A 26,170-nucleotide genomic window follows, 5' to 3' on the forward strand; every position below is an offset into this window, starting at 1 on the left:
TCGGCTGCAAAGAAGACTACTTTATTAGCCTGCTATATGGGGTGTACAAAAGACCCTCCCTTCTCGACTACAAGCGGTCAAAGCCGTTTACAAATGCACTCCCACGCCCCTTCCTGTCCACAGCCCCCTTATATTCAAATCCTGGGTACTAGCTCCTCAACTCTTCGATAACTTGAACTTGAGCCACTTTCTTCATTCCAAAACACATACACTTGCCCCGCTTTTGAATCTCTTGCCTGTATTTGACGAATTGAATCTCGCTAATTTTCGATGCAATTTCACGTTGCTATTTTAAATTTCCCTTGAAGGTTTGTTTTTGTGATCGGGAGTCAACATTATAAATTTTGCCCTATTTTCGACGTAAACTGACAAGAAAAGGGCCGAAAAGTCACATTTGCTTGCGTTAGGCTTATTTTAGCCTCGCTTCCAGTATGTCATGTCAAATATTAACCAACTAGACAATGATGTGTCCAAGGAAAACAACAGCCATCTTGCAGATCTTATAAACTCAGCTGCACTTATCACGAATTCACTTCTCTCGCTTTACATAAGGCCACTTATAAAATTGTTTAGCTAGGAACAGCATGGCAAGAATATCGTCACTTTTCTTTTTTATCGGTAAGTCCTATTATTGCGCGTGAAATCATCTACCATTACACGTCGATATGTACACACGTCGATATGTACACAAAATAGCCATCCGAAATCATACGCCGAATTCTAATGTCAGATCAGTTCAAATCCATTAAGTAAGAGATTGGGGTCTTGACCTAACAAAACATGTTACTTTCGCGTTTATTACTGTTATGAATGCTGTATGAAAATGTAGATATATTTTACAATCGTAAAGCGGAATATTGAGTCAACAGCATTGTAGCGTAGCCTTGTAATATCATTGTATCCAATATAACTGCCACTGCTGGTACCAAAAAAAGCTGATACCTAAACCCTTTATGTATATGATAATCAAGACAATGCTAAAGCATGTTCTTAAGCGAAAATAACTTTGGGAGATCTTTTATAATAGCGTGACCAATGATACGATATTTGAGAAAATATTTGTCAAGCTGCCCCGGCAAATACTCTCTCATTTTGGCAGATTTCCTGCATTGAATTTATGGAAAGGTCAATCAAAAGAAACTTTATATTTTGTTCTCAATACGTTAAAAAAGAGGATTAAAAATGAACTTATGTTATTTTTTAATTATGCAATTGAGCTAAGACAAAGAAACGCATTATAATTTCACGGCTTCACTACTAGGGGCGAACCCAGACCCAGGAATAATATTTATGAATTATTAGTTTAAACATATTTTTTTTTATTTCTTTTGCATCTCTAAAAACCTGCTTAGTTCTATGCCATGGACAAGATACTGAAGAAAGTAAGTATGTGTGTAATCCTCGAATACAATCGATAGGACCATTTTTTGAAATAAGAACAAGAAAGGACGCAGCCTGCAGGATCTTCGAGCATTTACAATCCCGTTGAATTAGGAAATTGCACATCTAAAAAGACTGAAGTGTTTAATGGTTCAATTTCACTGCTTCAAGTTTGCTTAACCCACCCCCCCACCCCCCCCCCTACCCCCCCCCACACACACACACACACTCACAGGTTCTTCTTCTTCTCACTCTCGATTTTCTCTTCCTTATTTGGTTGTTGCCCGTCTTCAGATGTCGAGATCAGGACTAATCTGACTACTGGGTTTAATAAGGTGTATCATTACGCCCTCAACACGACTACAATGTTAGCGCTGTCTACTTCGGATGAACTACAACACTTCTGTTACTGACGCATCCATTTCCTGGAATGTCACGGCACCCCCTGGTCACGTAATCGTGATAAAAGGAAAAGCTTTCTGGACACCAACAACTAACGGAACCTGCAATATGTACTCTAAGGTAACAATGTCTCTAGAATGCTTTAGTTAAAAAATGTCAATCACCCAATCCTTTGTTATTGTTTATCGTTGAAAATACAGCAATTTATTCGTGAGGAAACTTCAAAATAACAATCAACGAATGAAGTATGATGTTTTATTGACGATATTTGATTGAAAATATCTTGGTTACTTGCTTGAATTAGCCAATGGAAAGCTTACTAACAGCTCTTGAACTCTCATAAAAAATATGACACAACAATACCGTGATCACACAAGACAATCAAAGCGACTGTCAATCAAACATGCGAGCCGGAAGCGGAAGCGCCCTCCCCCCCCCCCCCCCCCCCCCCCCCACACACACACACACCAAAATATGTACACCACAAATGTACCTGTTTGGTTGTTGGCTTTGATATTTATAGTTCCTGCTTTGTTCTATGATATATATTATTTCTTTTATTATTTCTTGTCTGTTATATACAAGGTCTATGATGGTCCAAACACATTGAGCTCAAGGTTAAACCAGGTGTGCTCGGGGCCATATAGGGAGCTCAGCTTGGGTCGATACGTCTATGTCGAGAACAAAATCGGAAGTGTATATCCCGATTTATTCTACGTCTCCTTCACGTTTACAGCAGTCAGAGAAAAAGGTTTGTGTCGCATTAAACGAAACCATAACATCTACTACAATTACAAGTAACAGGGACCTGAACCCCGTTTTCCCGGCCGCTTTTGCTCTCCAACCCAGTCTGTCCGGGCACATTTGCCCCCTTATTCAGTCTGTCTGGCCGCTTTTGCCCCCCAATTCCATCTGGAGGCCGCTTAGTTTATCACCGAAACATTAAGTAAATATCAGGGGGGCACAGCCACGCCCCTATTGATCATTTTTGAAAATATTTTGGGGAGGGGAGAGCATATGCCCCCAGTCCCACCCCCTGTTACGACTCTGAGATCCCATGCCATTAACCTAACTAAATTATTACTTTCCAAATTTCAGTCTGTACATTAGATCAAACCTTCAACTTAACCGCCAACTCATCATCAGTCCTCACAAGTCCATACTTTGACATGAAAATATATCCAAGGAATATGAACTGTTCTTGGCGTGTAAATGCACCATCAGGTTACTTTGTTAAACTGGACATCGAGAGCATTGTAAACTGCCCTAACGACTCACTTAAGATCTACGACGACGGAGATGAAATCATGGAGCTTAGATGTGTGTCGTACGACAAGAAGATTACAGAGGGGGAGGTCGTGGTAATCGTGTTCACGAGCGATGATATCATGGAACGAAGAAACTTTCGTGGATTTACTATAAGATTTACAGCAATAAAAAGAGGTAGAGTCATCACCACAACTACCCGTTATCATCATCATCACCACAACTACCGTTATCATCATTAAATCATCATTAAATATCATCATCATCACCAGAAATACCGTTATCATCATCATCATCATCATCAACATCATCATCATCATCATCATCATCATCATCATTATTACTACCATCTCCATCTCAAAGTTATCATTGCCATCGTCATCATTGCCAATGTTATTATGGTCATCATCTCTGTCATCATTAACATCATATCGTGGTCATCATAGCCATCGACATCATTTTTATAACATCATCGTTATCGCTTTTATTGCTACCGCTATCCATTGCCAATATTGTTATTATAAAATTCTTACTATAACTATTACCGTATGCATCCTTTTCATACCTTAGCAACCGAATGTCTCCCTAGCAACAGTAAGGAGCAGAACGAAAATATCGCCATCTCGGACCCAGTCCCCGGCATCATCACCACACCCAGCAGTTACCCATCACTCTTGTGCAAATGGAAGATGCGAGCTCCGCCAAATCACGTGATCAACATCTATGTCGACTGGTTGTCGGTAGCAGAAAAATGCAACGTTCTAGAGTGAGTCCTTATATCTTGTTCAAATAACATAATAGCTTGTAGTTCTCTCAAACCGCTCGCTTTCTCGCTATAGACCACAGTCAGTTGTTGGCCCGGGGGGGGGGGGGGGGGGGGTGGGGGTGTGGGGGGGCTCTCCAGAAAAGTAGACGGGGGCGATCTTCCTATCATTTAGGGTATAAAAGTTCGACCAACTGTTATCCATTAGAGGTGTTGAACGATTTTTCCGATTCTGCTATCTCTAAGAATATATAAATTCGTCCGATTCTGATATCTATTAGGGTTAAAAATTCCTTCTAGCACACCCAATTGCAATCTCTTAGAGGTAAGAATTTCTATTGTCCACACCAAAATGCTATCTTCTAGGGATAATTAAAATTGATTTTGCCGACGATCAACTTCGTCTGTTTTTATAGTTTTTATAGTCCCCCCCCCCCTTTTCCCCCGCGGGGGAGTTGTTTGGGACGCCCAAAAGAGGAAAGCTATTGCGATCTTGTTATTAGATTGAATTTCGATTAAACGTCGATAGTTTTTTTAAAGACTATTTTAGATAGTTATTATAGAATTTTTAACTTAATTCGTCTTCCAAATAAAAAACAATACCCTTGGAGGTCTCCATACCAAAACAGTGGCGTGACTGACCAGGGCTATCTAATGCAGGCTCACAGAAACTTTTGTAATCGAAGCTTCTGTATCTGAGGTATACTCTAATGGAAAACTTTGGTTCACCTTTTGTTTAATCTTGTATGACTGTTTTTTATTTATTTTTGTAGGCCTTTCTCGATATTTGACAGGATGAATTACACGGAATATCGATTTCTGAAGTCCTTCTTATGCGATATTGGGGGTAAAGACAAAACCTCATTTGATGCAGTCTCGAGCGGCTCCATGGCTATGATTGAATTCAGTGGAAAAAACGTTACAAGATTGAGCCAGGGATTCTTTGCAAACTACACCTTCGTACCCTTGGGTGAGTATAAAACATCGGAGAAGGGAGGGAGAGTTCTATAAACTGTGAGCCAGCGTTTCATGGCAAATTACCCCTTAGACAAGCACTGACTTTTGGTGAGAAATCGTTGAGATGGGGTTGTTGGGATTCTTAGCCAACTCCAACTATGTACCCTTAGGTAATACCCTTAGAGGGGAAGGTGGATCTAAGCTGACGTCATCAATATGTCAATTACCAAAGTTTAAAACATGTGCCGATTAAGGGTGTTCAATATTCGGCGAAAAATCTCTTATCTGCTAAAAAACCGCTCTCTGGCTTCCAACATTCAAACTAACGGACTGACGTTTGATTGACGTGATTGAAAACCATTCCAATGCTGGAAGTTTTGAAGGATGCGAAAGCCAGAAGGCGATCTAACTTTTGGAAATCGTGGTTCGTAAAATGCAGAAAACAGCAATAAGAACCCATGCTTTATCGCAATGCTCCGACTATTCACCATTTGCTTTGCAGATGTCACAAAAGTCGGCACATGCGCAGCTAACTCGTCCTCCGGCGTCGTACACATGCGCAGTCAAGCCGGCACCGTCCGTTACCCTGAAAACGCCCTTCCATCAAACTCGACATGTGCTTGGAATATCACTGTAGAACCTGGATTTTATGTCGAGGTGTTTGATGTCAACCCCTTGAAGACATGCTGGGCCGCCCCAGCAAAAACACCAGTATTTTACGATGGAACAGATGGTGCTGTTTTATTCGACTCATGTAACAAATTAAACCTTTTTGGCAAATTCTACACGACTGGAAACTCCTTGTATGTTAATGTGTCTAGTCCACTGTCGTCTGTAGCCAAATGGGAGTTTCGTTTCAGTTATCGCGCGGTACAAATGGTCCCGAAGACGTACGCATGCCTTTACCCTGTGCAGTCCATCAACGCGAGTGAAGGAAAAGTCGCTAGCCCGGGGTACCCTGGTGTGTATCCAAACTACGCGCACTGTAGATGGAGGTTTGTGCCGCGTTTTGCGAAGCTCATGAGGCTACGGATTGACTCTTTTGATTTGCCGGACTCCCCTAACTGCACCGGGGATATGGTGGAGTTTAATCGACAGCCGAGACTATGCGGGGATATGAAACTGCCAAAAGTTATTGAAGGTTATCACATTAATACCAACTATCTTGAGTTTAAGAGTGACAGAAGTGGGCAACGGAGAGGATTTGAAGCAAGTTTTTATTATGTTGACGACCGTAAGTATGTGACAAGAGATTATTATTGTTTTTCTAACGCTGAAAATTTTTTTAGGCCATTCGGCCCGTTATATTTCTGACAGTCTTGTGACGCGTGACAGTGTAACGTGTCTTCATGACCCTTAATACCCGCGGGACGCCCGTGACATGTGTAAAAGTGTGACTCGAAATGCGTGACAGAATGACTCGCTTAGTGCGTGACAATGTAACCCGTGAAGTGTAGGTCAGGGTTACCCGAAATCTTACATCATATATGTAAATATTTCTCTTCAGCATCGTTTGGAAATTGTACCATGCAAGGAAAGGAGAACATCATACACCTGACTGGTGATAGCGGGTCCTTCTTCTCGCCAGCATATCCAAGCATTTTTCCTAAAAACATGAAATGCTCTTGGTTAATTACGGTTCCAAAAGGCAAGAAAGTCAAGTTGAAATTCTCCCTTCAGCTGTCTCCTCAGTGCAATTCTTATGTGGAGGTCAGAGACGGTGCCGATTATTCAACAGCAAAGGTAGGCGATGTCGTCACATCTCAACAATCAATTGGGCGTGTCACACACGACAGAGTTATTTTGTTACACAAGTTACCACTTTGTTACGACCATAACGGGTCATACTGTCACGGGTCACGCTGTCACGGGTCACACTGTTACGGAACACACTGTCACGGGTAACACTGTCACGGATCACACTGTCAAGGGTCACGCTGTCACGGATCACACTGTCACGGGTCACACTGTCACGGGACACACTGTCACGGATCACACTGTCACGGATCACACTGTCACGGGTCACACTGTCACGGATCACTTTGTCACGGGTCACACTGTCACGGTTCATACTTTCAGGGGTCACACTGTCACGGATCACACTGTCACGGGTCACACTGTCACGGATCACACTGTCACGGATCACTGTCACGGGTCACGCTGTCACGGTTCATACTTTCAGGGGTCACACTGTCACGGATCACACTGTCACGGGTCACACTGTCACGGGTCACACTGTCACGGATCACACTGTCACGATTCACGCTGTCAATCACTTCCCAGGTCACACACGTCACCTGTCACACTCTGCCCAAGTCGCGGGCCACACTGTCACGGGTCACACTGTCACTGGTCACACTGTCACGGATCACACTGTCAGGGGTCAGACTGTCAGGGGTCATGCTGTCACGGTTCACACTGTCACGGGTCACAATGTCACGGGTCATACTGTCACGGGTCATACTGTCACGGGTCACACTGTCACGGGTCATACTATCACTGGTCACACTGTCACGGGTCACACTGTCACGGGTCACACTGTCAGGGGTCACACTGTCAGGGGTCACACTGTCAGGGGTCACACTGTCACGGACCACACTGTCACGGGTCACAATGTCACGGGTCACAAGGTCACGGGTCATACTGTCACGGGTCACACTCTCACGGGTCACTTTGTCACGGACCACATTGTCACGGGTCATACTATCACTGGTCACACTGTCACGGGTCACGCTGTCACGGATCACACTGTCAGGGGTCCCACTGTCACAGATCACACTGTCACGGGTCACACTGTCACGGGTCACACTGTAACGGATCACACTGTCACGGATCACACTGTCACAGGTCACACTGTCACGGGTCATGCTGTCACGGGTCACACTGTCACGGGTCACGCTGTCACGGGTCACACTGTCACGGGTCATGCTGTCACGGGTCACACTGTCACGGGTCACACTGTCACGGGTCACACTGTAACGGATCACACTGTCACGGATCACACTGTCACAGGTCACACTGTCACGGGTCATGCTGTCACGGGTCACACTGTCACGGGTCACGCTGTCACGGATCACACTGTAACGGATCACACTGTCAAGGGTCACTCTGTCACACACATCACGTGTCACACTCTTCGCACGTCACGGGCTATATCGTCATCTTCACCACGCGTTAAAATGTCACGATTATCGCAGTGTATACTATACTCTGTACACGAACCTCACCGTATGCTCCTTGTCGACCAAGTCGGGTGTTGAACTCACGTGAATGTTTTTTAAGCTTCTTGGTAAGTTTTGCGGGTATAAAGATCCTGCCGCGGTGTTCTCCGAAGGGAATCAAGTCTGGGCGAAATTCGTATCCCACAAGACCGAATACAGCGGTTACAACTTCCATGCAAGCTACGAGACGGTCAATTTCCGTGAGTGGAACATATTTTATTTTTAATTTTGACTGCTAACATATACAACGATACAACGTTTGCGCTATCTATATTTATTTGTAGCAGAAACAGATTTCTGTAGTTAATAATAAAATAAAAACGACTTGACAAGAAGAAAAGGACAATGTCGATCATCTTGGGCAACCGCTTATTGTATTTATGGCCTTTTATAAGCATTTGTGAACATTTTTTATACCCGTGTCCTCTACATTATCTAACGGACAATTGGCTTTAATGATGTAACCCTAGCAAATACCAAGTGCGAGACGGCATCTCATTTTACATGAAAGATGCACAAAACCATGAGATCTACGGGGGGGGAGGGTGGGGGTGTGCAGGGGTGCGAACGCACCCCCCACAACGGCCGAATGTCCACTTTCGGTTCTTAGTAGACGTGCTATTTGTAGACAAAACTATAAAGCATAAGATAGATCACTCTGGTATGTAGCGAAATTCGACAATAAACGTCCCGTGGAGATACTGCAAAGGGGGTGGTCAGGTTTTTATCAGAGAACTCCCTTCCTACCCCTCCCCCCCGAAAAAGGTCCACTTTTTTGGATTTCGTACCCCCCCCCCCCCCGCCCCTGGGTACGGGCCTGATCTATCTGTTTTATACAATAATTACAATGTTTTCTTACTTTACAATCTAGTTTTTGTGGAGTGCACACGAATGCGGACGCCAAGCGTGTGTGTCGGATCAGTACGCAGCTCTTACAAGCTGCAATTTGATTGGGCAAATAAACAATATTCGCACCCCGACACAAAGAATAGAGACAGAAGAACTCCTTTGTAGAACAAAGATAATAGGAGACAAAGCAGCTGCGTACTTACTCTGTCCTCTAATAACACATGGACCCTTGGCCATCATAGCGCGTGATTTACTAGTGTCGTTGTATAACTCTATCTATTTCATCTAACAGCTGTTTTAAGAGAGCCATTAGCTATATCAAAAATAATTTTCCAATTTAGGATAAAAAAGAACAAAACATAGGTGTGGCTCACGAAGGCTCTTTAATGAAAACAGAATCAAAATTAAAAATAAACCAATTGTCTACTTTATTAACAGTTCCCTTGAAGTCTGCATGTCGAGTGTCGAGTGAATACTCGCGAAATACCCGGAAAGACTCGAGTTCTGGAGAAATCTCGAGTTATGAATATCCCAACAAATACGAGAACCACGTAACGTGTATTTGGTCCATTAGCGGGTCAAACTGGTACCGCTACAAACTTACCTTTGAGGTATGTAATTTGCACGTTTTTATTTTTTCATTATTATATTTATGTGTTTTTATTTTAATTTTGAGTTATGGAAATTAAGCTTTGCGAAAATAATAACGAAACATTTTTCAATATTCAGTATTATCTCTTTGGCTTTTTTTTCTCGTTAAAGCCCAGAAAAGAGACCTCTTCTTGTCTTCTCAAGGGCATGGGCGTTTCAAGAGAGGGTGCGGCGTTGGAGATGTTGGGGGGGGGGGAGGAGGGGAGGGATGGGGGGAGGAAGGGTACCCATAAAAGGGATATATTAAATCAGTCTTCTGAGGGGCATGCGAGTTACCGCCAGGTCGATTGATTCCACTTAGGTTGAAATCTTTGTGTAGTTGGATAGCATAAAACTGGATGGGTCTTGTAACCTATTGAACTGTACAGGTATGGCTTAGAACGCTAGGGACCCCACCCTACATTTATCTCTGAGCACGCTCCTAAAGGTTGTGCAGAGGATCTACCCCTATCATTGATTTGTCTCTGGTTTAGTCGTTTGACCTTGAGCCTAGTGATAATTGCGTAGCTGATTTCGTGGAAATCCGCGATGGCTACAGCTTCAAGGAAGTGTTGGGAAGATTCTGTGGGAACAAGACTATTCCAGAACCTGTCTACACGTCCGGAGAATTCTTGTGGATGAAGTTCAAGACAAATAACAGCACCCGCTATGGAGGCTTCAAGGCTAAATATACATCTGAATGTGAGTATACTTCTAAATATGCGTCTTTGTTGTCTGTAACAGAGACGGAATTGACCAGAAAATGGCATGGCTGTGCCCCACAATATTTTCTTAATGTTTCTGTATTATCCCCCCCCCTCCCCCAATCTTACGTGGCCTGGCCAGGGGCGGATTTGGTTCATCGACAAAGGGGGGAGGGGGTATTTTTCTGTTATTGTTACATTTGGCTTTCTGGCAGCCCAAAAGGGAGGGGGGGGGTGAATTCCCCCTAAACCTTCCCCTTAGATCCGCTACTGCTGGCTACGGCTCTGTGTAAGGAGCATGTCATTTGATTTCAGTCGAGAAGGTATGAAGCGGAGCGGGTAATTTCCAATTCAAACTAGCAACAAAACAAAAGAAGACTTGTATAGAGGTGTCCCTTGTATAAAGGTGTACATTGAAGGGTGTCCTCTATGTAGAGGTTTTCTTTGTATAGAGGTAACTCGGTAAAAAGGAGTCCTTTGAGTGGAGGTGTTCCTTGTATAGATGTGTCACTTAGAGTCGTCCTTCAAAATAGTACTTGTCCCTATGGAGGTGTGCTTTTTGGTGGCCATTTTATTATCGGTTCAAATTTTACCATTTATAACAGTTGTTTTTCTTTTTATATTTCAGTGTCGACGCTGTCGAAGGTCTTGATTATCTTAGCGAGTTCTATAGCAGGACTGTTCCTTATTGGAAGTGTTATATTTGTCTTCAAAGATGATATTATCGAAAAATGGAACAGCAGCCGTCAAAGGACTCAAGAAATTCCAGAAGGCGCCTCGGTCGCGGGATCAAACTTTGCACTCACGTCAAGGGATAAATAAACAGAATTTATTAAGTGGTTGAGGATGTTATATGACTTCAGTTTTGGGAGGCACTCGAAAACAGCGGTTTTAACTCAGTTTAATCCGCTTAAACTGTGTATATTTTTTTTTTTTTTATGGCGGGCCCTTTGACTATAACAAATCTATACCACTTCAGACCAAAATGAAATATGTAAGCTACTCTGAATAAAGGCCGTAGCTAGAGAATATTGTATGGGTGGTGTTTTTTTTTTTTTGGGGGGGGGGGGGGTGGGGGGGGGCGGGGGTAGGGTTGTTGCTAGAGCCTCAGCCATTCTCGGTATTTTATAAGGAGCAGACGCCATGTTTATTCATAGGTCCCCCCCGGCGACCCCGCTCTAGTTGCGGCCCTGAGAATATATGGCACCATAGCTTTCTCCGCAGGCACCTCGAGTGTTTTTTGTACTTGGAGACCTGTGATATTCTAAAACGTTAGGGACTGGGCTCCATTTCCAAGATGGTTGCCAGCAAAATCGTAGTAAACACGAATTCCTGCAAGTTTACGTGAAAATTCTCGATTTACAAAGCTCTAGAGCGATAAAAATGATTGAAGCGGACTCCCAAATATGGTATGTAAGGCCTAATAAGGAAATGACCGAGCGAGCTAGAAAAACGACGGTTTTTAAAACAAGATTGACTGATATGTTTTGTACTTTTAGTTAGTATTTGGGTTAGGAAACCTGTAGCGGGGAGGGGGTACCTCCATTATTCCCTTCCAGGCCCCCGCCCTTTCTTGATCACGCCAAAGAAAGCCCGAAGTCGATGAAAGCCTTTTTTCCCAACAAAATCCAAAACACTCGTGATGCCTGCGGAGTTAGCTTGTTGCACCAGTAAACCCTGCGCGCTGATTGGCCGGCGGAGGACTCCCCGTGGATGGATGAAAACAATACTTATGGTCATGATTATTATTTTACATGTGTTTAATGAAACGCTTTTTGTGACAGTTCTAATTATCGTTTTATTTTAAAAAATCCTGGATACAATATGTAAAACATTTGCAAATGGTTTTAACTTTTAAATGGGTATGAAAACATATATAACATGTATAAAAACAAGTCAAAACAATCATTTGCACCACTGTAATTGGCCTAGTCTGTTGTAGATCCCCGACCAGTGTTACGTTTATATATATATTTTTTTCTGTTGTACTGTTTATGGCGAAGTTAAATACATTCTTTTAAAATAACGGATAACTGATCATCTCAGTTCTTGATTTTAAAAAAGATTAAAAATTGAAATTTAAAATTAAAAAAAGTTTAAGGAAATTATTGTTTTAACAGTCAAGGTGACAATGTGAACGTTTACTAAAAATAAAAGTTAAGTTTACTTATACCCTTGGTACCAGAGGCTCCGAGCTTTAGACAATGACTGTAAAAAGCGAATGATGAGCTCCACTCCGTCCAGTCGATTTGACAGTTTGAGCCTCTGGTACGAAAGCAGGGATCGCGGAGCATGTCAATTCAATTCAATTATTTTATTTGGCACCTTTTGATCTTTGATTCACGGGCGTTGCTCCAAATACATTCATATTTTAGAAAAAAAATTAACAATTGGTTTTCAATTATATTCCTATTTACAATAAATTCTCTATCATCGCACTTTGTAACGAAGTCATTATATAATTCTCATTACAAAGCACTTTCCCTTATTTTTGTTGCTTCCCAAACAAACTGAGATATTTCTTTTTCGGTTGCACTCCTCCTGTTTCATACTAATCACCTTCAAAAATGCTATGGACGGAGGCATTGCTTTTAGATTCTGTTTTGTTGCTGATTGAAACCCCCTTTACATTTGTTCCCTCAATTCATTATATGCCAAGCATTTTATCATAAAGTGTTCCTCGTGCTGAACATTGACTAAGCATATTGGGCATATTCTTTGTTCAGGGGGAGTGTACGGTTTTGTGTCCTGGGCGAGTTGTCGTTTTTGCTTTGCGCCCCGTAATTTTTCGGTATTATAATTCCTTATTACTAGTAAACCAAACCTCGGGGCGTGTTGTCATTTTTGCTTTACGCCCCGTAATTACTTACTACTAATAAACCAAATCTCGGGGCGTGTTGTCGTTTTTGCTTTAGGCCCCATAATTTCATTTAATAGTATAGTTATTATTATACTAGTAAACCAAATCTCGGGGCGAGTTGTCATTTTTGCTTTACGCCCCGTAATTTCTTGGAACTAGAATAGATAGATAGATGGATAGATAGGTTTATTCAAAAACTTTGCAACACGGAGGTTGAATTACGTTATGTTACAATAGTCAAATACTTAAAAATTCTAAAAATCTAAAATATGAATCTAAAATGACAGGCTTGATCAAATCTTTACTGCGTTGATTAAATATCTAGTCGTAAAATTTAGTTGAGGCATTGAACATTAAAAAAACTTTTTGCAAAACGTTGCGTTATGTTACAATAGTCAAATACTTAAAAATTCTAAAAATCTAAAATATGAATTTAAAATTCCAGGCTTGATCAAATCTATACTGCGTTGATTAAATATCTAGTCGTAAAATTTAGTGGAGGCATTGAACATTAAAAAACTTTTTGCAAAACGTTGCATGTTGGCTTTGATGGCAAAGACCCGCCTCTTCCTAATATTAATTCTAGAGTTCTGCTGAGGGAGCAGCCTATGTAGTTTGTGGTTTGGACTGGCCATGACTTCGCTAAAGAGTTTGTTTGTTGCGGCCTCACGTCTTTCATGTAGTGTTGTGATATTAGAGACAAGTAATGCCTGTGCATCAGAGTCGTCTGGAAATATTATTCTAAGCGCACGCTTCTGACATGACTCCAAATCTGCTGCTAGGTACTTGGGCAAACTATTATGAAATAGCGCGCATGCGTACTCTGTACATGGTCTAATGCAAGTTAGATAAAATAGAATGGTTTTACGTTTGCGCGCTTAAGCTGGCGCAGAAAGTAAAGACGCTTATTTACCTTTTTGATAACTTCATCTACGTGGGCGTTCCACTTTAGGTCACTCGAAAAGGTTACGCCTAAGATCTTAGCTTGTGAAACGCATTCCAGCTCAGTATTGTTAACCATTATTGGGTCGAATACGGGCGGAAATCGCGCAAAGGAGATTCGGAGCTCTTTGCATTTAGCTTCGTTTAACTCGAACTTATCTGAGGCTACCTGATTGCCTAAGTCGTCCACCAGATGTTGTAGATTGCTGCTGGTCTGGCCCTTGTGGATTGCTGCTGTGATGGTGGTATCGTCTACATATTTCCACAAATCCACCTCAGTAATGGATAAGTCATTTATCATTATCGTGAATAGCCACGGACCCAGCTTCGTTCGTTGTGGTACACCAGATGGGATGGTGCCCCACTCTGAATAACAATCTTGGCAGAGTTTGACGCGCTGTCTCCGTGACGTGAGGAAGTCAACGATCCAGGCTGTTATAGTACTAGGTAGGTCGTACGTCATCAGCTTTCGCACAAGGATGTGATGATCTATCAGATCAAAGGCCTTGCGGAAATCAAACAGGATGGTCCTGGCTGTAGCCCCGTTTCCGTCCGTCGCACTTAGCCAAAGATGATGCATGCTTATAAGCGCGTGAGTCGTGTTCGACCCCGGTACAGTCCCGAACTGATTTACATCGGCCTTTTTCAGGACGGCAGGCTTGAGGTGCTACTCGACTACGTAATCTTCTGCGAGCTTAGACAGCACAGGCGTCAGAGAAATTGGCCGGAGATGTTTGTTTACGTCAAGGACGGGTTTCTGCTTGGGGACTGGGGCGATGTCTGCATTTTCCACGACTGAGGCAGCCTTGCCTCTTTAAAGGAGCAGTTAAGAATGTCGGTAACTGGCTCCGCTAGCAAGTCGGCGTTTTCCTTGAGAATCCAGCCTGGCATCCCGTCAGGTCCGCAAGCTTTGGAGGGGTTCAACTCTGCCAGTTTCTTTAAGACCGATAGCTGGAAGACTTGGAGAGTGTACGCGTGTCCCTCTGACTCGGGGGTGAGGTGACATTTCTCTGAAAGGGGCTCAAATACATTCATCGGGCTCAGAAACGCTGTGTTGATGGTGTCAGCAATGTTCTTTAAGCAACCCGCCTCCTGATCACTTGCGATATGCTGGTACAAAAGGGCGGGGTCCTGGCTCCCAGGTGCGCTCATCCCGCCAAGTTTTTTACCTCTCTCCACCAAGTGGGCGGCTTAGATTCTTTCAAATGCTCCACCTTGGCATCATAATATTTGGAGCGACAAGATTTCCTCTCTCGGTTTACGCGATTTCGCAGCTTCCTGTACTGGTCTTGGTTTCCCTCAGCTAATGCGTTCTGGCGCGTCCGTATTAGTTTCTTCAACTTGCAGTTCATCCAAGGCGGCTCGTTAGACTGAATAGTCTTGGTCTTCTGTGGAACCAGTGTGTCCAGGCCAGTCTTTACAATAGTCTCCAGCATTTGTAGTTTGTCCTCGCATTTAGTTTTGCAGTCAAGGAGGAATTTTACGTCAACCTCTTCTAAATATGCGGCATAGCCAGCCTGTTGGAGGGGCGCAGGTCTCTCCTTTTCACGGTGAGCTTTGTACTCGGCCGCTTAGAGCGCTTAACGGGCTGGAGGTCAACTGAGAAGTGATCAGACATTCCAAATGCTGGGAGTTGGGTGGGCGGGTTGTAGAATTCACCCAAGTTTGTAAAGATGGGATCCAACATGTTTCCGCCGCGGGTTGGAAAGTTCACCAGCTGTTTCAATTTAAAACCATTGCTTAGGCGAGTAGATTTTTTTACTAAAGTTTTATTGAAGTCACCGAGCAGAATCGTCCCGCAGCCGGGGTAGCTTGCTTCAATTGTTGATAAGCAACTATGTAGATACTCTAGCATAGGCCCGTCAGCAGCACTTGGCGGATGGTAGACTAAACCAACAACGATGCTTGTGATTCCCCTTGGGAGACGCGAAGGTCGCAGTTGGATCCAAAGGACTTCAAACTCGTCGTCCATTAGGTCTTCTAGGACTTGGTATTTGATGGAATCCTTGATGAATATACAGACACCACCATGCTGGTCCTTAGTCCTGTCGCGGCGCACTAAATTGTAACCAGATACAGCGATGACATTGTTGTGTATGTGGTTACGCAACCAGGTTTCAGTTATGCATGCGAGGTCCAAATTTGCATTCGAAATGGCCTCGCGAACTTCGTCGATCTTGGGAGCTAACGACATCACATTTGATAGTAACAAAGCAGGGACAAATGCGTTGAGTGAAATAGGAGTCTTCTGGATCGAATTCGTTGTAGAAACCTGTACACAGTTGTTTGGATTGTGAGCAGAGGATGGTCTTCTGGCTTCACGGTCCATTGGTCTTGGTCGAACTTTGTCAATGTTATGCCTGCGATAAAGTTCTCGGGCTTTGACTTGCATTCCAGCTCGCCTGCCGCGATAAAATGGCCATCTTTTCCTTTGCCAGTAGTGTTGAGAAGTTAGTGGCTGGCCTTTCGTCATTTCGAAGCGATATTGGAAAAGCGTAAATGGTAAAAATTTAAAATTCTAGAGAGCACTAAAAATGGACCTGCTGCCTGCCTGCTTTACGCCCCGTAATTTATAGGTATTATAATTACTTACTACTAGTAAACCAAATCTCGGGGCGAGTTGTCGTTTTTGCTTTACGCCCCGTAATTTATTGGTACTAATAAACCAAATCTCGGGGCGAGTTGTCGTTTTTGCTTTACGCCCCGTAATTTATCGGTACTAATAAACCAAATCTCGGGGCGAGTTGTCGTTTTTGCTTTACGCCCCGTAATTTATCGGTACTAGTAAACCAAATCTCGGGGCGAGTTGTCGTTTTTGCTTTACGCCCCGTAATTTATCGGTACTAATAATAAACCAAATCTCGGGGCGAGTTGTCGTTTTTGCTTTACGCCCCGTAATTTATCGGTACTAATAAACTAAATCTCGGGGCGAGTTGTCGTTTTTGCTTTACGCCCCGTAATTTATAGGTGTTATAATTACTTACTACTAGTAAACCAAATCTCGGGGCGAGTTGTCGTTTTTGCTTTACGCCCCGTAATTTATCGGTACTAATAAACCAAATCTCGGTCACGTACGTGTCACACTCTAACGAATGTCACGCACTTCGCTGCTTTCACCCTAAATGATTTACAGTTGTTTTACAGTTCCCTTGAAGTCTTCATGCCGAGTGTCGAGTGAATATTCGCGAAACACCCGAAAAGATTCAAGTTCTGGAGAAATCAAGAGTTATGAATATCCCAACAAATACGAGAACGACGTGACGTGTATTTGGTCCATTAGCGGGTCAAACTGGTACCGCTACAAACTTACGTTTGAGGTAAGGACCAATTTAGAATCGCACACACAGACAATACACAATACAAGATGTAGAAAAAAGACCACCGGACAGCCTCTATCTGCGTCGGACCTTGGGGTATATATCGACAGAACTTTGAAAACGAACATCGTGCACTGCGTGTTTCGACGAAGTAAGAGCGATCGAAATTCCAACTCCAGTTTTATTACGACTAAATCTCCCGAAAACTCACCCATCGAACTCTCTCGAAAAAACTCGCGCACATGCGACTAGCATACCAAAAATGTCAATCAAACGTCCGACGTCACGGACAACAACGACTAAGACGACGACGACGATGATGATGATGACGACGACGATGATATGATGATGATGATGATGGTCCAGTTGCTCCTGTTGATAACGATCGTGGTTATGATAACGACTACTACGACTACGATGATGATGACTACGACGGCGACGACGACGATTATGATGCTGATGCTGATGATGGTACTACACAGTGTACTTTCTTTTATGTTTCAGTGTCAAGGTTAGCAAAGGCCTTGATCATTGTGGCGGGGGCGGTGGCTGGTCTGTTGGTTATTGGAAGTATAATATATGTCTTTAAAGATAACATTCTCAGTAAATGTACTAGTCGCGCATCATCACATGCAATCCCAGAAAGTGCCTCTGCCTCTGCCGCGGGATCAAATTTTGCACAAACGAAAACAGATTGATTAGTATTCCTAAACGTCTGGCTAAACTAGGCGACATATCGAGCGTGACATTTAGCCTGCGACTTGTCACGTAAATCAGGGCCGTAGCCAGGTAACCTGCTTGCAGGCGGTACTTGGTGTTATTATCGCGAAAAACCCTCTCCGTTCAGTGATCGGGCACCATCTTGTATTTTTAAGCCGCGTGGAACCTGGGGGCGTGCGTCGGTTTTTTTCGCTCGCCTCCAGGAACGACGCGGCTTAAAATACAAGATGACGCCCGATCACCGAGGGTATTTCGCGATGATAACACCTACCACCGCCTGCGAACAGGCTAGTAGCCAGGATTTTTCGCGGGAGGGTTCGTTTACCCATTAAGTGGACTTGATTTCCTTAGGTAGCTCGCCCTAGCTGGCAGTGGTACTCAATTTTCCTTCATTTGAGCGGACCATCCATTCGAGTGGGGTGGTTCTTACGAAACCCCCAAACCCCCCCCCTCCCCCCATGGTTACGGGCCTGTAACATATAAAGAACATTTAACCAAAAAGAGTCGTTTTTGACAAACGCGGTCACTTCCATATAAGGAAAATAATATATTCCTTATTTGGAAAAACTGCACGATTCTTGTCATTTTTAAGATTGCCGTACAGCAGGTGCCACGTAAACTTTATGATTTGTAAACAGAAGAGAAAAACAGTTACTGTGACCATCTTTAGTCAACGGAGAAAGTATCTGAAAAGAAACTAAAATTCCTCGGTATGATATTTCCTAGTTTAGCCGCCTTCAAAAACATGTAGAGCGCGACACGAAAATGTTTCTCAACTATCGGAAAAACATTTCTTTGTAGCTGCTTGAGATTTTTCGCTCGCTACAATGTCTCTCTGGGTGGCTAAACTAGGAAACATGCAGGCGGCGTGTACTCGGCGTGTCGCCTAGTTTAGCCAGGCCTTAAGGTGTGCAGGGGACGGGTTTATGGTGTGTTGTATGTGTAGGGAGGTGAGGGTGGCGGTGGTGAAGGTTAGGTGTAGGGTGGTATTAGTATTTATGGGGGAGCTGTCGTCTTTTAAGGCATCAGGGAACTGGTGACTAGCTGGTAACCTGGTAACTAGTTAATCCAGGCTTTTGATATTTTTTTACGCGAAATCCAAATATGGAATACAGGTACATACTTATATGACTAAAACCTAGGAGCGTTTTGTATAGGAACCTCAATAAAAAGGACGCTTCCGGAACAGTAAAACCTTTATAATTTTTTTAAAGATCGTCACCAGTTTACCTCCGAAAGGCCGGCATAAACCTCAACCGACAAAAGACAAAATAGTTTTTTAGAATCAACGCTATTTAACAGGCCATCCGCTCTCAATTATCAGTTTACTTTCACAATGTTATGTAATCGACCGGTAGTAAACCAGTGACGTTGTCGCTTTAAATAAAATCCTTGTGAATGGAGTGTTATTAAAAACGGATCATTTGATCTGACGGTGAGTAAGCATTTTTTTCCTTTTACTTTCCGCCGTTGTGGCAGGGTTCGAACACACCCCCTCCCCCCCCCCCCCCCCCCCCCCCCCCCCCCCCCGGGTACAGACCTGTCATAAATGATAGGCTATTGCTAACAATCAAAAGCTCTTTTGTAGTTATTCTCTTAAGCGACCAGCGGGTACAAGCGGATTGGCTGGGGGGAGGGGGGGGGGGGGGAGAGGATGGCTGATGCGCAGTCGTAGGTATCGTATCAAATGGAAAACAAATCAAGGGGAAAGCTGCGCACACTCAGAACCCCCTCCCCTCGCTATACTAAATTGAATATATGTACAGTACATCGTAGCTGAATACGTTGTCGGCGACTACGATCGCTCAGTCAATAAACCGTCTAAACCAACCGATGGCTTTTGTGCACTGTGACACTGTAGTGTCTAAACCATTTGACTGCACACAGCAAGCGAATTGATTGGTCACGGTGGTATGATTGACTACGCGCTATTCCCAGACAAGAAATGGATTTGAACTCTCGGTGAACGAAATGTTCAAGCACATTTTACAGTCGGAAACACTTAAAAAATAATATTTTGAAATATATATGTACACATAGCAATTCTTGTATCTAAAATCATTTAATTTGGAATCAAATAACATACAAGCAGCACATTTACATCCTTTTTTGCTAAAACAAAGGCATTGTCGTCCACTGCATAGATAAATTTCGCCACTCATTAACAACCTCCTCTGTACATACCAAGCTAAATTGTTATTTTCATTTTTAATTTAATTTTTTATTTATTTCCCTTCTGAGGTATTCCTGTAATTTTTTTTAGTAATACCTAGCCTTGTTCATTATTGTTTTTATCGTCGGCCGTATCCCCCGAATCTGGGAGGAAGGTCGCTTTTCTTTGCTGGCCGCATCATGGCTTGTGCGTCAAACGGCGATTTTGGGAACCTCATTGCGGCTTCCAGTCCTTCTCGGATCTCCTCTTCGTATTCTCGGCTTAGCCCTGTGTGTCATGAAAAAGGCGGGAAAAAATGATTTTTGCACAGAAGAGCGGGGTTACAAGCATTGATGAGTCTCGTGAGGTCAGTTCCAACAACTTCGTTCCAAATGCGCATATAACATGCAAATGAACGGACGAGTCAATTGTTTTCTTTTCATTTGCAAGCATTCACATTTGGAATAAAACTCCTCCGAACAACCCCTGATGTGAGCAGGATAGCAGGCTACCCTATTATTACTTAAACCAATCATTGATTGAAGTTACAGTCTTTTCGTTGCCTTATCATTCATATAAAGTTTCTTGCTTTGCGGTCGTCTTCAACAAGCTTTGCGTGGAAACCAGTATCATTCAAACGGTTTTAAATCAATAAATTCACCTTGTGCCTGTAAAAGCGTAACGGCCAGAAGAAGGCAGATCCCAGCGACAAGACAAAGGGTTTTCATTGTTATTTCCTGAAAGAAATAGAACACCCAATCATAAAGTCGAAGGCCTCGGCCTTTTTAACCTTGTAGTGGCAAGGTGAGGAATTGGGAAGACCACCGAAGCTGTCCCACTGTCTGTTTTCTGAAACTTCAACTGCAGTTAATGCGAAGTAGTCCATCATTCTGTTTACTCTTTTTTTAACACTAAGTGCTCATAACTCTCAAAATATCTATGGAAGTGTCGTCGAAATAAAGCACATTGTGTTTTTTTATGAAAGGGCCACTGGGGAAAGACGAGCGTTTAGGTCCTGTGATATATTTTTGTCGATTCTCCCCAACTCCAGTATAAATGAAAAAGAAACCAACCAGACCATTTTAAATTCTTATCTAAAATATCGCAGTATTAGTTCGGTTTGAAATAAGATTTTGGTTGTAAATGTAAACAGCGAAATGGCGGAAAAATGAAGCGCGCGTGAAATATTTTCCCGCCAAAACAGGCCATTTAGCCATATGGCTTACTCTTATAGCAAAACAGCATTTCAGAAGAAAAAAAAAGAACATACATTCTCATTTCTAAAAAAAAAGTGCTACACTAATCTGTGATCAGGCTTAAGCTCGATAAACTTACCTTTAACGGCTTTCGGCTGATGTTTCAGTACTGGAGTTGGCTTAGTGAAGTTCTAATGGAGTACAGTCAATATAAATCCCCTCATCTTGTCATCAAACACCAAAATATTTCACCAATTATCACAGGTATCCCTTACCCACGCGTCACGCTAGCTAAATCCATTTCCAACTTGTTTTATATTTCAAAAGACAGCGAGCATGATAAGTGTGCGAATTTAATTCATTAGACAAAGTTTTCCGGTCGACCGTATCGGTTTAAGGGCCGGCAAGGGTGGCAAATGCGACATTGCTGAAGGTACAGTAGCCGCAAAAAGCATGTTAAGGCACAGAATGATTTCTGAATTGATGAGTTTTGTACTGCACACAGAACTGCGGCCGCCAAGCCTTTAAGGTACATCAAACATATTGTTTTTTGTCGGGATTCTCTTGTGTTGTAGAACTTGTTGAAAAGTGCAGTTATCAGCTTTCCTTCTATGCGCATGACCTTAAGGCGCTAAGCCTCTTAGCTGTTATAGCGTCCAATCTCTGCATCATTTTTCTCTGAACCACTAGAATGACCCTTAGTCTTTTATTTCCTATTAGAAGCATTTAAGGAGCCTCTGCCAGCGGCCCCGGTCTATCACTCTCCCAACCAAAATACCAAGGTACAAAGAAAGCATTCTTTCTATCGGCTGGGTGAGGGGATGCTACTGCGTTCAAAGCGACTGAATTCGGTAAATGAAGTATAAAACATCAATTCTATATGGCGAGGCTTGGCACCAATCTACAGATATAATTTCTACTAGATAGGGAATAACAATTGACAATCCTACCCAGACAAAATGTAATTTTGGTTTCACAGCCTGTACTAAAAAAAATCGTGTACACGATAGAGGTTTCTGTCGAGTTTGCTAAATGCGACTTTCAGTGAGTTTGTAATTTTTAGAAGAAGTTGAATTTAACTTAACAAGTTCAGCAAAGCCTTTATAGTTTCCTGGGGCAAGGCGCGTGTAGATGAGGATAGGCAAAACAGGCCCAATATTAAGGATTTGGGCTAAGTTGTCCTTTTTTCTTTCGCAGTGACTATATGCCGGGAAAGGTCCTAAATGGTCAATATGCCCGAGACAAATAAGGTTGAGAATTTACCGTGATAATTTAGCAAATTGAGAACTGTCGACATTTAGCAGCATGTTGTAGAAACTTCTTAAGCCCTGTGCAAACTGCGCCAGCATCGGCCAACATTGCTGGCGAATTCTTGCTCGACTGACCATAAAACAAAGGAAATGTCAGAAAGTCCATTTCCCATTTTGACATTTCCTTTGTCCTATGGTCAGTCAAGCGAAACTTCGCCAGCAATTCTGGCAGGTGCTGGCGCAGTTTGCACGGGGCTTTAAATGCCGCAAACAAACTACAACTATATAGTGTACATAGACGAGGTAAAACATTCGATTCCGACAAAAAAGCTCAATTCAGATTTGCTTGTCCTTTCTCAACAAATATAGAATACTTTGAACTTACTAGGTCGACAACTTAATGGGTTATTTGAATAAATATAAAACTGTCGGGCATTTAGTCCATTGAGGACCTTTCCCGACTGTCGGGCATATAGCCACTGCGTTCAACTTTAGGGTATATATATATACTGGTGATGTGGTGATGAATGTTTCCATTATATTTGTTCTTTAATTATTACATAATGAGTTTTTTTAGATGGGCGTCAACTCCGAACAAAGTTATGACCTCAGGAGCTTATAATATCTACGATCTACACTAAACAAATTGTGTATTGTAAGCACGCAGCGCCAGAAAGGCATACTCTCATACTATTTCATTTTCTTCCAGGTAGAACGAATTTACACATAAATTTATAATACAATTTATCTACATGCAACCCTTGACACATTTCTATGCTAAAAGAGAATGAAGCTCGTGTTTAGTGCTGTTTATTTAGCTCCGTTTTCTTTATTAGCACCAAGGGAAACAACGCCTTGTTTAGGCAGTGCTTATAACACGACCGCGCGAATACTCTACTTGTTATCAATGAGATACATTATTTATAAAGTGTCACTGTAATAGCGTCACGGTTATAGCGTCAGGGTTATAGCTGTCACGGTTTTAGCGTCACGGTTATAAAGTCTCGGTAATAGCGTCAAGGTTAAAGCGTCACGGTTTAAGCTTCACGGTTTTCGCGTCACGGTCATAGCTGTCACGGTAATAAAAACTCGGTAATAGCGTCACGGGTATAGCGTCACGGTTTTACCTTCACGGTTATAGCGTCACGGTTATAGCTGTCACGGTTTCAGAGTCAAAGTGTCACGGTTTTTGCGTCACGAGTATAGCTGTAACGCTTTTAGCGTCACGATGTCACGGTTTTAGCGTCGAGTATAGCTGTCACGGCTTTAAACGTCAGGGTTATAGCCGTCCTGGTTTTAGCGTCACGGTAATAGCTGTCACGATTTTAGTTGTTACGGTTATAGCTGTCACGGTTTTAGCGTCACGGTTATAGCTGTCACAATTTTAGCTTCACGGTTATAGCTGTCACGGTTTTAGCGTCACGGTGATAGCTTTCACGGTAATAAAGTCTCGGTAATAACGTCACGGTTATAGCTGTCACGGTAATAAAGTATCGGTAATAGCGTCACGGTTATAGCTTTCACGGTTTAAGCGTCACGGTGTCAGGGTTTTAGAGTCACGGGTATAGCTGCGAAAAAAAAAATGGTTGAAGCGGACTCCCAAATTTGATATGTAATTCCTAATAAGGAAATGACCGAGCCAGCTAGTAAAACGACAGTTTTAAAACAAGATTGGCTGATATGGAAGCCAAAAATTAAGGTTATTTCGTATTAGTAAATCTTCAAATCCTATGCTTTTTCAAGAAGTTAGCTATGACTGCTCTTGGCCAATCCTGGGTACGCGCCCGCCACCCCCCAACCCACCACCCTTGACAGGCATAAAAGGCTGAGGAGGAGAGGGCCTGGGTACGCGCCCCCCACCCCCAAACCCACCCCCCTTGACAGGCATAAGAGGCTGAGCAGGAGAGGGCCTGGGTACGCGCCCCCCACCCCCCAAACCCACCCCCCTTGACAGGCATAAGAGGCTGAGCAGGAGAGGGCCTGGGTACGCGCCCCCCACCCCCCAAACCCACCCCCCTTGACAGGCATAAGAGGCTGAGCAGGAGAGGGCCTGGGTACGCGCCCCCCACCCCCCAAACCCACCCCCCTTGACAGGCATAAGAGGCTGAGGAGGAGGAGGCCTGGGTACGCGCCCCCCACCCCCCAAACCCACCCCCCTTGAGAGGCATAAGAGGCTGAGCAGGAGAGGGCCTGGGTACGCGCCCCCCACCCCCCAAACCCATCCCCCTTGACAGGCATAAGAGGCTGAGGAGGAGAGGGCCCGGCAAAACCAGGGTACGTGCCTAGGTGGAATTGAATGGATATCGAACCGCAAAATTCATGTTTTTTTGTTTTATAATAAAAAGAATCAAACAGGCTCTCTAATGCAACCTCATAAAAACATTTGTAATAATAAGAGTCATAATTATGATAAAATACATATCTTTATTAATATTATTATGTTATAATGCCTTTGGCTGAACTCTTTATACTCAATCAGATACATAAATATATATCTTTATATTTATGTATCTGATTGATTATTTCCAATTAGTTGGTATTCGTAGCAAATAGTGATACACATTTTAGCCAATTAGAAAAATATGTTATTCAGTTGAACCAATCAGGCAGTTTGCTTTGATAACACTGTGTATCTTATCATTTTGCCACCGCTAGTTGCTACGGCGAAAGAGATTTTCAGGCTATTTTTTTCTTCCAAAAATTCCACCAAATCTTGGAGGTAGTACAGCGTCTTCAAATACAACAGGTTTTCTTCGAAGATTATATCGTAAAGGTGCAACGTCATCAGCTAAACTGGACACGTCGTTCACGAACTCAGAGGGTCTGTTTCGTACGTCATGAAGAGGGCTACCTGTGGATCAGTTAAGCTGGAGGTTAAGCCCTGTACAAACAGTACTTCACTTACTTAAGCCTTTTACAAAAAGCGCTATATTATTTAAGCCCCGTACAAACAGCGCTATAATTTCTTATGCCCCTTATAAACAGCGCTATAATTACTTAAGCCACATAAAAACAGCGCCATAATCTCTTAAGCTCCGTAGAAACAGCTTAAAAGCCCCGTACAAACCGCGCTAAAATATCTTAAGCCCCGTACAAACAGCGCTATAATTTCTTAAGCACCGTACAAACAGCGCTATTATTTCTTAAGCTCCAAACAAACAGCGCTATATTAATTAAGCCCAGTATCAACAGCGCTATAATTACTTAAGTCTCGTACGAACAGCGATATAATTACTTAAGCCTCGTACGAACAGCGCTATAATTTCATAAGCCCCGTACAAACAGCGCTATTATTTCTTAAGCCCCAAACAAACAGCGCTATATTAATTAAGCCCAGTATCAACAGCGCTATAATTACTTGAGAGTCGTACGAACAGCGATATAATTACTTAAGCCCCGTACAAACAGCGCTATAATTTCTTAAGACCCTTTCAACAGCGCTATAGTTTCTTAAGCCCCATACAAATAGTGCTAGAATTTCTTGAGCCCCGTACAAAAAGCGATATACTTTCTTAAGCCCCGTACAAACAGCGCTATAATTTCTTACGCCCGGTGCAAAAA

General features: G+C 42.9%; 1 protein-coding gene and 2 long non-coding RNA genes across 3 annotated transcripts in view; 1 reads left to right on the forward strand and 2 right to left on the reverse strand.

The window, feature by feature from the left end:
• The first annotated feature begins 454 nt into the window (after positions 1 to 454).
• LOC5519527 (cubilin) lies at positions 455 to 11,201 on the forward strand. The gene is made up of 13 exons (XM_048721089.1): positions 455 to 618; positions 1,353 to 1,382; positions 1,675 to 1,902; positions 2,368 to 2,533; positions 2,881 to 3,225; positions 3,619 to 3,814; positions 4,585 to 4,781; positions 5,271 to 6,002; positions 6,276 to 6,511; positions 8,051 to 8,189; positions 9,277 to 9,449; positions 9,963 to 10,170; positions 10,801 to 11,201. Exons 3-13 carry the CDS (start codon positions 1,768 to 1,770, stop codon positions 10,992 to 10,994), a joined length of 2,721 nt encoding a protein of 906 aa, XP_048577046.1. The 5' UTR covers positions 455 to 618; positions 1,353 to 1,382; positions 1,675 to 1,767; the 3' UTR covers positions 10,995 to 11,201.
• An 8,853-nt stretch (positions 11,202 to 20,054) lies between these two features.
• LOC116603274 lies at positions 20,055 to 21,582 on the reverse strand. Its single transcript, XR_004290521.1, has 3 exons — positions 21,499 to 21,582; positions 20,825 to 20,900; positions 20,055 to 20,451 (listed from the first exon to the last, which is right to left on the reverse strand). It is a non-coding gene; the product is annotated as an uncharacterized LOC116603274 (long non-coding RNA).
• A 3,431-nt stretch (positions 21,583 to 25,013) lies between these two features.
• LOC116603270 overlaps positions 25,014 to 26,170 on the reverse strand; it is a 2,303-nt gene continuing 1,146 nt past the window's right edge. Inside the window, exon 3 of the long non-coding RNA XR_004290517.2 lies at positions 25,014 to 25,460. This is a non-coding gene — a long non-coding RNA (uncharacterized LOC116603270). The remainder of the gene's footprint in view (positions 25,461 to 26,170) is intronic.

This window comes from Nematostella vectensis, chromosome 13, assembly GCF_932526225.1.
Source record: "Nematostella vectensis chromosome 13, jaNemVect1.1, whole genome shotgun sequence".
Lineage (NCBI taxonomy): Eukaryota > Metazoa > Cnidaria > Anthozoa > Actiniaria > Edwardsiidae > Nematostella > Nematostella vectensis.